At 33.5% G+C, this 13,682-nt stretch overlaps 1 protein-coding gene across 1 annotated transcript in view; it reads right to left on the bottom strand.

The window, feature by feature from the left end:
* The window catches only part of LOC106460537 (lachesin-like), a 186,937-nt gene that overhangs the window by 12,053 nt on the left and 161,202 nt on the right, over positions 1-13,682 (bottom strand). Inside the window, exons 5-7 of the mRNA XM_022387280.1 lie at positions 7,357-7,485; positions 6,557-6,844; positions 4,527-4,583 (exon numbers count right to left, since the gene is read on the bottom strand). Coding sequence (XP_022242988.1) covers positions 4,527-4,583; positions 6,557-6,844; positions 7,357-7,485 — 474 coding nt within the window. The remainder of the gene's footprint in view (positions 1-4,526; positions 4,584-6,556; positions 6,845-7,356; positions 7,486-13,682) is intronic.

The raw sequence follows: 13,682 nt of genomic DNA, 5'->3' as shown, positions 1-13,682 counted from the left end.
CCACCTGGTCATGCCGGGCCTATTAAAGTAATGTAGACCAATATGTTTGTTGCAGTCTTTATTTTCTTATTTTTGGTTCAAAGTTTTGAACATTTATAGTTTGTCGACTGAATATTTCTTCTCGGTATTCTGAAACTTTTCTATAAAATAAAGTCCGTCTTAAAAACCCGTGCCGTTAAAAACTATTTCAAATCAGATCTTGATTCAGCTTGTTATTACAGAATAACCAACATTAGCCATTATCAGAATCCTTTCAAGATATGAAACATTATTAATTGTGGCAGGAACCATAAAATCTAAATAAATTAGAGCATTAGATTTAGTTTTCGCTTTTAGAATAATAATATTAATACTGTAACATACATTTTATACTGTATTAACACAGTTCTGTAACTTAGTCGTTTCATCGTGTTAAAAGTAATTTTGTAATGTTAGTATTAACTTTTAAAAAATAGATATTAGTTATTTACTATTAGTTTTGATCCCTTAACTTTAACAAATAATGATATACTACAGTCATTTATGATCCTCTATTTTACATGTTTATAGTATTAATTCTCTACTGTCACTTTTGGTTCTCTAAATTAGATTATTTTACAATATTCGTCCATTTACTGTTATTGTTGTTCCTTAAATTAGATATTTTACACCATAGAACCTAGTTCTTTATTTTCAGTTTTAGTTCTATACGTTATATCTTATTATATCATATTTATTATCACGCAGTTGTGTCTTTGTATTGGAGATGTTTTACAGGATTTAATATTGTTCTTGGCAGTTAAGTGTGGTCTGTAATAAAGAAGATTTAAAGCACTAGGCTCAGGTCTTTAGTTTTAGCAGCAGTTTCATTACTTAAATGTTTAGCAGTAATAATATTGGATTTTTCATGCCAATAATACTTTGCTTCATTTCGATGCTGTCGAAAATTTATCGCTTTTAAGAATGGTATATAACAATCCTATTGAACGCAAGATATTCATACACTCAAATCATAATGAGGTGTTCAGGTTGAAGATTTAGAATTTCCAAGACGGGGATGCCTCTTGTACTTAATAACATCGAAAAACAAAGGAGTATAGATCAACTTGGTGTACCAGGACTATCCAATAAAAGACCAGCAACAGATCGTAGCCTAACCGTGGCAATAAAAGTGTGGCGTCTTTTAATAGGTGAGAATCCGCGAACACAAAATTCAGTGGGAAAAGCCGATCACGTGCCCCATATAACAGTACGCTCGTCGCATACCTCGAACAACTGGAGAATGAAACTGGTATCTACATATATATATGTATATATAAACGAAATATGTTGTATGTTTGTCTGCTAACTCCTCGCACTCTATTTGACCAATCATCACCAAACTTGGCATGGTGACTCCAATGGTCCCCAGAAGTAACAAGGAGGGGTCATATAATTACTTTGGACATATAATAGTTAGATTAGATTCGAGAGTAGGTTGGTAAAGATCGTAATGAGTAATAAAATCGAATCGGGTATACGCACGGCCAACGCTAGGTATCGCTGGCCCATAAAAATCATAATAATTGGCTGAAATTCCCCATTACGTTTGCTTGGTTGGCAAGGAGACACACTGACGAAACATCACCAAATTGTGTCCAATCGGAACCCTCTGCCACAGCTCTATAATAACCAACATGGTTTAGTCGCAGAATATTTCAGTATTGAAAATACCAAAGTTAAAGCGCGCTTTTTCAACTTAGCAGGCTAACAAAGTTAAAACCATTAAGACAGTTCAAAGAGAAAACTCCGAAATCTTCTCTCTATATATATATACATAAAAGCGAAATTGTTTGTTTGCTGTCTGCTAAGTCTTCGTACACTATTTGACCAATCTTCACCAAACTTGGCATGATGACTCCTATGGTCCCGGTGCCCAGAAGTAACACGGAGAAACAAGATTTCCAGTGGTGGGTTCGACCCCATTTAAACTATATAAAATAAACATTAATATGTTTGTGTGTGTGTGTCTATCTATTTCTTATACGTTTCCACATTTCTTGATCAATCAGCACCAAACTTGACACAGTAATACAAAATGCCCTTTGTGTAGCTATGTGCTTAATTACAAATAAACGGTTGGAAATTCTACTGTAAAAGAAATCTTCAAAGCTCATGAAACCTTGCCGTGACACAACCAGTTTTATAAGTTAATTTTACCAATGTTCAAATATGTTTCTCTTTTTCAATATGTGGCTGAATGCATGGCACACTTTAATGTGGTGTTTTCAGGTTTATGCTTAAAATATAATCATGATCAAGGAGCACATCCACAGAGCTTAAACCCCTAAAGTGGAGTTGTATAATTTTCCAAAGCAGACTCTTCGTATAACACTAAAATTCACTAGTAAATGTGCCTTGAACAAACAAACAAGACTCAATACTTTATTGTGTTGTGTCTATCAGCAAGTATAACCTCGAGTTATTTTTAAATTTTATGGTTTAAGTTAAATCTGTTTAAACACAGAATGGGCAAGACGAACCGTTCGAAATTCATCTACATGTATCAGTGCTCTGGGTTTTAAAAATACTGGTAGACTAAATTTCGCCACAGTATCGGAATATTTTGGCATTTAGCAAAATGTGCGGGAGTGTCGTTTAGTGTGTTTTAACTTTTAGTGATATTCTGTTAACAATCAGGAAGTTTAAAATTATTGAGCTGTCGAAAATGACTTTATTTTAGGAATCAAAGAGACTTTGACCATTAAAACTTTCATTCGAAATAGAATGCAGTAGACTACCGTTGTGCTATTTTGTGTAACTGTATTGAACATAGTACATTTAAAAAGTACTCATTATTTGTCTTAAACAAGGATATCTGATGAACTGAGGCTCGTACTTAGTTATACTAATCACATCTCTGGCAGGAAACTGTACAGGGAACTGATATAAAGAACTGATCACTTCCCTTGGTATAAAATTGAATGTAAGTGACTTTAAGCTTTTTTTTTTATTATTACCCCTTCAGGAGAAAAGTTTATGATTACACTTTAAAATGACAAGTATAGCCACATCAAAATCTCTTTCAAAAAATAGTTCAGAAGCTGCAAGAAAAGCAGAAAGAAGAAGAAGTGAATCGCAGGAGGAAAGAGCAGCAAGGCTAATAAGTGATAGTTAAAAAATCAGGTAGGAGGAGAAATAAATAGCAGGAAGAAAGAGAAATAAGGCTTGAAGCTAAAAAGGGTTTGAAGATCTGAAATATGTGTACAAGATATTGATGAATTATAAAATGAAGAAATGAGGGAGGCAGCTGTGCCAGAAGTTTGAGAGAAACTGAAGGGAAAAGAGATAAAAGAAAGGAAAGAGAGAGAGAAAACTAGTGTGAAAGCAGCTACTTAACATCAACTTTGAATTAGTTTACTAACGAATTGTAGGATTACCAGTCACATTATAACGCCACCACGATTGAAAGGTCAAGCATTTGTGGAAACAGGTTTTGATCCCCAACCCACAGATTGCGGGTCGAGTGCCCTAACCACCAGACCATGCTAGGTCAGAGGAAGGGAGGAATGGTATGCCTTGGACATTGCAGCCTTATCGTGTAGTATCTTGCAATGGAAACTAAGTTTGAGAGCTATTGCCAAATTGCAAGATCGCCATCTAGAGCGTGTCAATATGTAACGACATAGACTGCAACAGCGTGACAAGGCTCCACAACTGTCTTAATGTACTATACCTCTGCAGAAGCAAACCAGAAGTAGAAAAACATCTTCAGAATTTCTGATTAGTTTTAACACATGATATCATTAACATTTTCACTTAAAGTACTTGTTGAGAAAAGTCGCAGTGAATATATTTTCCGGTAAGGACATAAACAAATATTGCTATATACAAGTATACATCAGTTGAATTGTTTTTACGGTAAGGACATAAACAAATATTGCTATATACAAGTATACATCAGTTGAATTGTTTTTCCGGTAAGGACAAAAAGAAATATTGCTATATACAAGTATAGATCAGTTGAATTGTTTTCCTGCTAAGGGCATAAACAAATATTGCTATATACAAGCATACATCAGTTGAATTGTTTTTCTGCTAAGAGCATAAACAAATATTGCTATATACAAGCATACATCAGTTGAATTGTTTTTCTGGTAAGGACATAAACAAATATTGCTATATAAAAGTATACATCAGTTGAATTGTTTTCCTGCTAAGGGCATAAACAAATATTGCTATATAAAAGTATACATCAGTTGAATACGAAATAAACCACACTTCCAAGCGAAATCGGCGTCTACTAAAAGTTTGTTGGAATCTAAAATGAGATGTTTATACAAAAACACTTTTTCTCAACTTCTTTCTCAGTTACGTAACATTTAATGCACATGAATTTGATGTATAATGAGAAATTGTCGTACTTTAGACAATCACAATTTCAAAAGTAAGTTATGACGTCATATCTTCATTCGTAGATCTCACTTGTATAATGCATTTGTAAAATTCTCGATTGGAAATATTAAAACAAATCTTAGTGAAAGAATATGTTTTGAGAGAGAGCTTACCTCCAATACTCTGTATTCTAGAAGTTGACGCATGCTGAGAGGGTGGCATATGAATTTCTGTACAGAAGAAAACATTTAAACATAAAATACTGAAACACTTTAGTGTAACACGCACATATATATATTTCTTGATTTAAATACTGAAACACTTTAATGTAATACACACACATATATACTTCTTGATTTAAATACTGAAACACTTTAGTGTAACACGCACATATATATATTTCTTGATTTAAATACTGAAACACTTTAATGTAATACACACACATATATACTTCTTGATTTAAATACTGAAACACTTTAATATAATATACACACATATATATACTTTTGGATTTAAATACTGAAACACTTTAATGTAATACATACACATATATACTTCTTGATTTAAATACTGAAACACTTTAATGTAATACACACACATATATACTTCTTGATTTAAATACTGAAACACTTTAATATAAATCACACACACATATATATATATATATATATATACTTCCTGATTTATGTATTCCAAGCCTTCATATAATATTTGCCATTATGAACGTAATTCTACACAAACCGATCCCTCCAAACGAACTGCTGTAAATCTCAAACCACTTAAAACCTTTTAAGTATTTTAACTTATAATTAGCTTATAATATTAGAGAAACCGTATTGTGTGTTGAATAATTATAGTGCCTGATACGCAATATATAATATTTCAGTTGGTTATTACTGAAAAAATTTGCAACACGTTCCTTCCACCTTGTCTATTTCTTAATAAGCTTCTTTAATTTGCGGATACCATACGAAACCGAGATAAAAATTAGAGGAACTTTAAAATAATATATCAATGTATGAAGAGCTAGCTCTAATAAGTTTGGATCCAATAAATACACTTATGGGATTTTCTTTGAATTAACAGCTGAAGTGTACTAACTGATGTGGGTTTGAAAGGAATTTGTTAAACGATCAAGAACAAATTTTTGCTAAAGAATTATCATTAACGTAAATTAGAATTAAACTATAAATGTTGGATATTGTCTGTTAGTCCTGAGAAATGTGGCTATAATGTAAAGTTTTGGAATTTTAAATGCAAAAGTGATTGTTAAATATGTAATATAGTATGTAAATTACTGTGAAACTTGGGAAATGTGAATTGCAATGAAATGAGCAACTGAAATTTTTCCAGTATTATAAAAAATTATGTTTAAATAGAATCACAAATTCTTATTGTGCACTTTAGAAATGTATGAAAGATAAAAAAATACGAAAACAGGTTAATTTCCTTTAGTTATTTGCCGCTTTAATTAAAACATTTTCTAAAATCAAGTTAATGATGCTATAATTTCAGGCGTTGTCAACACTTAGGTTTTGCTTTAAAGATTCCACGAGGTTTCCATATACAACTTTCTGAACATAATTATTCTTTGAGTAGTCAGCAGAGCGAGAAGATAAATACCGAATATTCATTATTTCAAATTCCTTGAAATTAGTATGTATCTTTTACTATGGATTGTCCTAGAATATGGTTATAATGTAAATGGAACAAGAATGTTTTACTAAAACCGATTCAAAACTTTGTTTGGGTTAAAATAATGGATATTTATCTTACATTTATACTTTTTATTTTTGAGCATCGCTATCTAAAAAGTATTTTAAAATTACCCATTTCACTACCTAATTTTAGTATCTACTGCAGTACCTACAGTAACCAAGATCACGATAGCTGATATAAGGTAACCCTTTTGTTTTCAACTGAATTGTATGCGCGATATTATTCAGCTAGAGCTTTGTTAACTTAGAAGCTAACTTGAAAGTTCTACTACAACCCAATTTTCTTTTTCATAAATAAAAAAAAAAAATTTATCTCAAATGAAATACAAAAATACTTCAAGTCAATTCTATTTCAATTATAATTATTAAATACTAATCTATATCATGCAAAATTTGCTTATACCAAGCTTACAAATACTTATAACAATGGTAATAATTATATAAACCTTAAAATATGAATTACAAAAGTCAATTAAAGTCAGTACCATACAGCCGGATTGAGCCCTCTGTCGAGCCTAAGGAGTTCTTTGCAAAGCATCGAAAACTTCCAAAATCTTCTGGTTCTACGTTATTTATGATCAAAATCATATGAATTTTGTAGGTTTCTTCCTCTTTCGTAACTGTGTACTTCTCACTATCCACTATCATCTCGCCCTTTTGCTTAGTCCAGTAGTTGATGGAAGCTGGAAACGCCTCGGTATGACACTCCATCTTAACACTTCCCCCTAGCGGTGATCCAACTAACTGGTTGGGAACCCATATCATCGGAGGAACTATTGAACAAAAGCACTACATAATAGTTTCTAGAAAACTAATATTCCATTATAAAAATATGAGTAAAGACAAAACGGGTGAAATGATGCACACATTTCGCATAAAATAAACACTAAATTCCAGAAAATAATTTTACTAGTAAAGGTGTTAAACAGACTTGTCAAATAAATTATATTATTCTGTATTTATGTTATATATTTATTTAGTACTGTACGTTAAAATAGAGTAGATGTGTTAGTTCAAAAACTTTTATATAAATTGTGAGTAATACATATATTCATTTGTTTCTTTAACGCGTTTTATACAAAGATGTACTTCTACCATTGTGGAAAAAACAGAATAGTTATACATAACGAGCCACACATTTTTAGTGATATGACTATAGGTCATTTTATATACATTCACTTTCGAACATGTCTACTTTTCAAGAATCGAAATAAAACTATTAGTTTTAACGCCATGATGTTGAAAGTTGGTGTAGAAAATTAGAAAAAAAAGACAATTTTCTTACAATGAACATGGAGAAGAATGCGCTTGCTTATTGACGGTTGCACACCATTGGAAGCAACACACAAGAAAGCTCCCATGTGCAGTCGGCTTACTTTAGTAATGCTCAGTTCCATTCCTTCATATGTCTTTCCTGAAATAAGAAAAGTATAATGGTCGCTGTGAATGGAATTGTTTCTACGACATACATTTTATTGTTGTTTTGTACTTCGTTTCCATGGAAAACAGTTATTTAGAAAATATATTCTGTTCTTAAAGAATCTATCGTATACTCTCTGAGGAAATAATGGTTCAAGTAATGTAAAAAAATCCACTGGAAAATAAAGTTACATTTCTGGTAATACATAGATAAAAACATGTTATTACAGCATTCCAGCTATTTCACCTAAGCTACAAAAGCTACGCTATATCCAGTCCATATTTTTCACGATTACTAGTTACGTAAGGATTCAAAAATGCCAGTAGCAGATCATAATTTTACAGAAAGTATATTACGTTTATAATTTGAAAAACTTCTGGTAATTTGGATGTAAACAGAAATTCCGAATATTGAAATAGGCCGAAGGTACGAATATACATAGAGCAATGACAATCAGCTTAATTTGTACCTGACCGTAACATTTCTATACTGTACTTTGACAAAATAATATCTTAATTGGATAGTCCAATAACTAGACATGGAATTTTTATATGGTGCGTATAGAAGTAATGTGACTGACTAAGTATGTATTGCTGTAAAAGAACTAGACATGGCAATTTTCTACAGTAATGTGACTGACTCAGCCTGCATTGCTGTAAAATAACTAGACATGGGATATTCTACAGTAATGTGACTGACTAAGCGTGCATTGCTATAGAATAACTAGACATAGAATATTCTACAGTAATGTTTCTGGCTAAGCATGCATTGCTGTAAAGTAACTGGATAAAGACTTGTCTATTTAATTATTAAGTTTTGTTCCATGTAGCCTAGTTCGTTGTCACCATTTGTGATGGTGGTAGAAGTGGTGCATCAAGTACACTGTTTTCTTGCTGGAAAACAGACTGCACTTGCTCAAACAGTTATCTTTGCAAGTGCAGGTGTTGTACAGAACTAATCCATAACTATGGGTGCTTGGCTTCACCTCCCAAAGAGTGCTTGTCATTTCCAATGGTGATTTTCTGAAAGGAGGAAGAAGCACCATGGCAGGTTAATGTAGTGACACATGTCAATGGCTTTCTGATACCACATATGGATGAATATCTTATACACTGGAAAGCATCAATTGGTTCAGTACACTAGATCAGAATTCCAGCTAATTTTAAGTAAATGGATGACGAAAGCAGACTTAAGACTGCTTTCAGCACTAAGAAAGGACAAACTGGGTGAAGGATGGTGTGTTGTTCTATCATTATGAATCATACAGATGTGTTAACCAGCCTGTAAGGCAATTAATGATCCCCAGAGCTGTAAAGCATGAAATACTTTGGACTTTGCATAATGCAAAGACTGGAGGGCAGCAAGATATCATTCCCTGTTATGAAGATATAAAAGTGGGTTTCTGGATACATCCACGTAAAGATACTGTGTACACTACCCTAGAGTTAAAACTGTCTGTGGCAAGGAAAACTGTGTTGGAGAGTTATAGGTTGTAATCTCAAGAGAATTGGCCTGTATATAATCATCTTCCTCAATCAGTATGCGATGGTCATTGTCAATTACTTCTCCAAGTACACTGAAGTTTATTAGTTGGTCAACACATTGACATAGTCAATCGCAGATGGCTTAACGATGAACAACAATATTCATAACTTCTTGAAAAACCCACAAATACCATGTAGCCAACTTCAATAGACAGTTGTTTGCTGAGCTGTTCCGGGGATTAGGTGTGGTGAAAGTGTACCATTCTTCATATCACCTTCATTCTGGTGATTTGGCCGAATGAATCATGCAAATTGTCAAGCATATATTTGTTAAGTTTTGAGCCCTGATCCGACTTATTGAAGTAAGCAGCTATCATGTGTGCTGATGGCATATTGTGCAACGAGCAACAGTTGGCTGGGTTTTCTCTCAATATCCTGAACGTTCGGATGAGAAGTTTATTTGTTTTCCCTGGCAGTTATTTTGATTTAAAAATAATTATATCTTAAGAAATAATTACTAATCAAGGGTGCTCGAAGATTAAACAATCCTCCTTCATCCTGCTCGTGGCACAAGGTTACATTTCAATTAGTGGTCAGCGGAGTAATGAGCCGTATGGGCGAAGGATAATTAATTAATTAATTAAATAATATATATATATATATATATATATATATATATTGGATGGTCGTATGAAGGAGAGGCAGGTAGGCAGTAGTGAAGGCAAGTCCAAGTCGAAGCAGAAGCAGAAACCGGTTGATCTTTGAAGAAGGAGCAAGTCGTCAGCCGATTTTGACAAGTTATCGAAACAAAATGACGCAAACGGGCCTTTATAGGGTCTGCCGAGGATCAGTGAATGAAGGTGCCAAGGCTGGGATCTATGGATCCGATGCCTGAGAATTAGATGTGGGGGGAAACGGGAGTACCCCGAGAAAACCCACTTTCACTAGTCGGGACCAAATAGAAGCCCGACTAGTGCCCAGATGAAGATCCAGTAACGAAAGGATGAGACGTAAAGCTGCCAGTAGATTATATATATAGCCTTTCTTCCAGTGCAGATGTGCTACAGTTTTCACAGGTTTCATTCAGTGAAGGTTGGTCTACATTAAGTTATACATCAGCAAATCAATTAATTGGTCACACATAAAAAGGATGCTACAAGAGAATGGAAATAGTACAAATAAAAGTCTGATGATTGTGTTTTGCTATGGTACACATATGGTGCGTATCGTGTCTGTAGACAGATCAACGAGGTAAATTATAAAAGGGAAATATGGCTAAACAATACATAATTGATTTTCTTCTTTACCTAAGTGATGAGCAGGTTGGCTCTGATGAGGAAAGCACTATTTTATATTATCTTTTCTTAGCTGATGAATAGGAAGGAACCGGAAGTACATATGTGACTGTTTCTTAAGAATTGGATGAAGATTGCATGTATAGGATCAGCCTATCTGCTCTAATCGTTACGGCTGGAATTAACTGCCTGATCATAAGTTATTAAAAGGAAGTGGCATTATCAGCCTTCTAAGCTATCAGGGGATGGTTCACAGTAAAATTCCTAAAGATGCTTTGTGATAACCACTAGACTGTTGTACAGTTGGAACAGTTGGTTTGTTGAAAGATCTGCAGCTACAAGAGCATTAGGACTCTTACTTTCTGAACAATATTTGATAGCAAAATGCTGGTGTAATGTCTTCAAATAATAATTCAATATAAATAGCCGAGTTGTAGTGGCATTTCTTGTAGCACAGATCGCTAAGCTCACTAAATATACTGATAGGACGGCTGAAGTTGTTTCATAAGATCCTAGGATATTTAGCAGTTAGTCTAAAATTCATGATAAAAATATATAAACTCTTGTTGACTTTACTTCTACACAAATTTTAGGCCTATAAGTTTCCAATAACTCACCAGCTTTCTTGGTAAAACGGTAACTTTTAAATTCTTATATTGCACATATAAAAATCATTTCAGTAAAACTTTTGTTTCAACGCCTAACACAGCTGGCGAGTTCTGATAATGAATGAAAGGCCTCTTGGGCAATGACTAGTGGGAGACAAGAATAAATTTGAAATCTTATTTTTACACATATCATCTCTAGTATATAATCCAAAATGTACAAATTAAGAAAAATGTGGAGAAAAATCTGCTGTTTAAAAAATATTTATTACAAGTGTTCGACCCGTTGTTTTCAAATGCTACGCCAGCTTTCGGTATTTAAACTGTAAATGGCTTCCAATGTTGATGATAACTGATAACTTGATAATTCTTCCTTTCTTAGCGCTCAGACTAAAGTTCTATGGTGAATGTTTGTCAACATTTACTGGTAGAGTCTTTCTTAGCGCTCAGACTAAAGTTCTATGGTGAATGTTTGTCAACATTTACTGGTAGAGTCTTTCTTAGCGCTCAGACTAAAGTTCTATGGTGAATGTTTGTCAACATTTACTGGTAGAGTCTTTCTTAGCGCTCAGACTAAAGTTCTATGGTGAATGTTTGTCAACATTTACTGGTAGAGTCTTTCTTAGCGCTCAGACTAAAGTTCTATGGTGATGGTTTGTCAACATTTACTGGTAGAGTCTTTCTTAGCGCTCAGACTAAAGTTCTATGGTGAATGTTTGTCAACATTTACTGGTAGAGTCTTTCTTAGCGCTCAGACTAAAGTTCTATGGTGATGGTTTGTCAACATTTACTGGTAGAGTCTTTCTTAGCGCTCAGACTAAAGTTCTATGGTGATGGTTTGTCAACATTTACTGGTAGAGTCTTTCTTAGCAAACCTGCGATCTTATGCATGGTGAATGTAACCTTGTGTTTCTTACAATGCAGAATTGTGCCTCATGGATTAGTAGATCTGTAGCAGTCTTTCTTCAGGGCACTAAGTTTTAACATATCGTATATGGACTGTACAAGTCAGGCAAAGTGTGTATAATTTGATTCGATGTTTGTTCGAATTATTATTTTTAATGTTTGTTTGATGTAGTGGAGGTTTTACGTCCCGTGGATGGCAACACCAACGGAATAAACAGGGCGATTCGTGATGATTGCCATCTTAAGACAGTGAAAGTAATTTTTACCATCATACCTTGTGCTTCTACTACAGTGAACTGTGTGTATATGCGTATATTTTGTAGTTGTTGACATGCTGTGGGTGGATGATTTTGATAGGAAGGGACATTCTAAACATTTCTAACTTGATTTGCTATTGGAACAATGACTCTGGTGAGCTGCCCAAATTATATTGGACTCAAAAGAGTACTTATGTAAACTACTCAATGGACCTGAAGACTAGCCCTACATATTGTGAACGTTTCGCCAACCCAAAATAACAATACGGTCAACAGCTATGACAATTATTGACGTATCTTTCAAGTACCTGCATTATCAATTGTGGAATGTGCTCACTATGGTCTTAATAGGTAAGAGTGAACTAGAATGTGATTCCAGAAATAGATCTTTTAAAACGATCACCAGGACTAGGACAGGCACTTGAGCATCCAATCTACTAGCCAGACCTACAGGAATATTTTAAATACATGTATTTACTATTTCAAGTCCTGCTTTATTTTAAGATATTAATGTATCTTCTATCCAACTTCGTATTCAGTTCGATTTTTTCTACATATTTTCTTAAATGTTAATTTGTAATGCGGTTACATTTTAATGTTAATAAAATTTGCAGAAGTCTTGAATGGGTAATGAAAGAAACGTTGTACATTTGCTAATAAAGTTTCTTTCATTACCCATTCAAGCCGTCTCCAAACTTCATTTTCTAAAAGTGGGTTCCTCCTCATCATCAAATTTTCAGTATTTTTAGTATTCAGTTTTATTTTATTTTGTATAATATGTATTTAACATTGTATAGCAAATAGTTATATCTTCGATATTTCATTCCTCACTGGGTCACTGGTAAGTTTACAAAATTACAACGTTAAAATCCGAGGTAGACAATGGTATACTGTGTAGCTCTGCGCTAAAACAAATCTTTATTTCACTTTTGTTTTTAACATTGTTTTCTGTAGGGACTGGATGAAAAAAAAAAACCTCGATAGTTCTGCTGAATAGATGTTGTCATGTTCATTTAAAAGGCTAAATGAGTACAGGTGGCAATTTTAAATTGGAATCCCAAAACCGTATTGCTACTGTCATGTGGGTGTCTGTGACTTATTGACGACAAATTTCAACAATAAACAAATAGCAACACAGTCCATTTGTTTTAAAATAATATATTAAAACAAATCAAAACGTATATACAAATGTTCGTTACACTGTTGGATATTACAGTTTATCCAGAGCTTTAAAAAATTGTCACTTTTTTCGTCAAAGTTCACACAGGTTGGTTCAATTACTTTAGAACACAATTGACAAGATGAATTATTATTCTCTGCTCTGTTATTACAACACTGTTTTTCATAATTTCACTTTAAACATCGCCTTTATACGCCCTTTATCAATAAACTCACAATCGCGTAGTCTAGCTCTAAATAACAATCTTTCGACGCCTATTTACACCCCGACAGAAGTCTAGAACATTCCACGCAATACTAAATAATTTGATGCAATAATTCTAATTTAAAACAACGAGAAAAATTCAGAAAGTTATGGTAACATGACGCAAGAATATAATAATCTCTAACTCATAGCAATTGAACGTACACGCTACAAAATGTGTGATTTGTAAACAATTAAAACAAGCTTGCTATAAACTCACG

Source organism: Limulus polyphemus, unplaced genomic scaffold (assembly GCF_000517525.1).
Source record: "Limulus polyphemus unplaced genomic scaffold, Limulus_polyphemus-2.1.2 Scaffold790, whole genome shotgun sequence".
Classification (NCBI taxonomy): domain Eukaryota; kingdom Metazoa; phylum Arthropoda; class Merostomata; order Xiphosura; family Limulidae; genus Limulus; species Limulus polyphemus.
The sequence above is the reverse complement of the archived record's forward strand: the minus strand, read 5'-3'. Positions and strand labels throughout refer to the sequence as shown.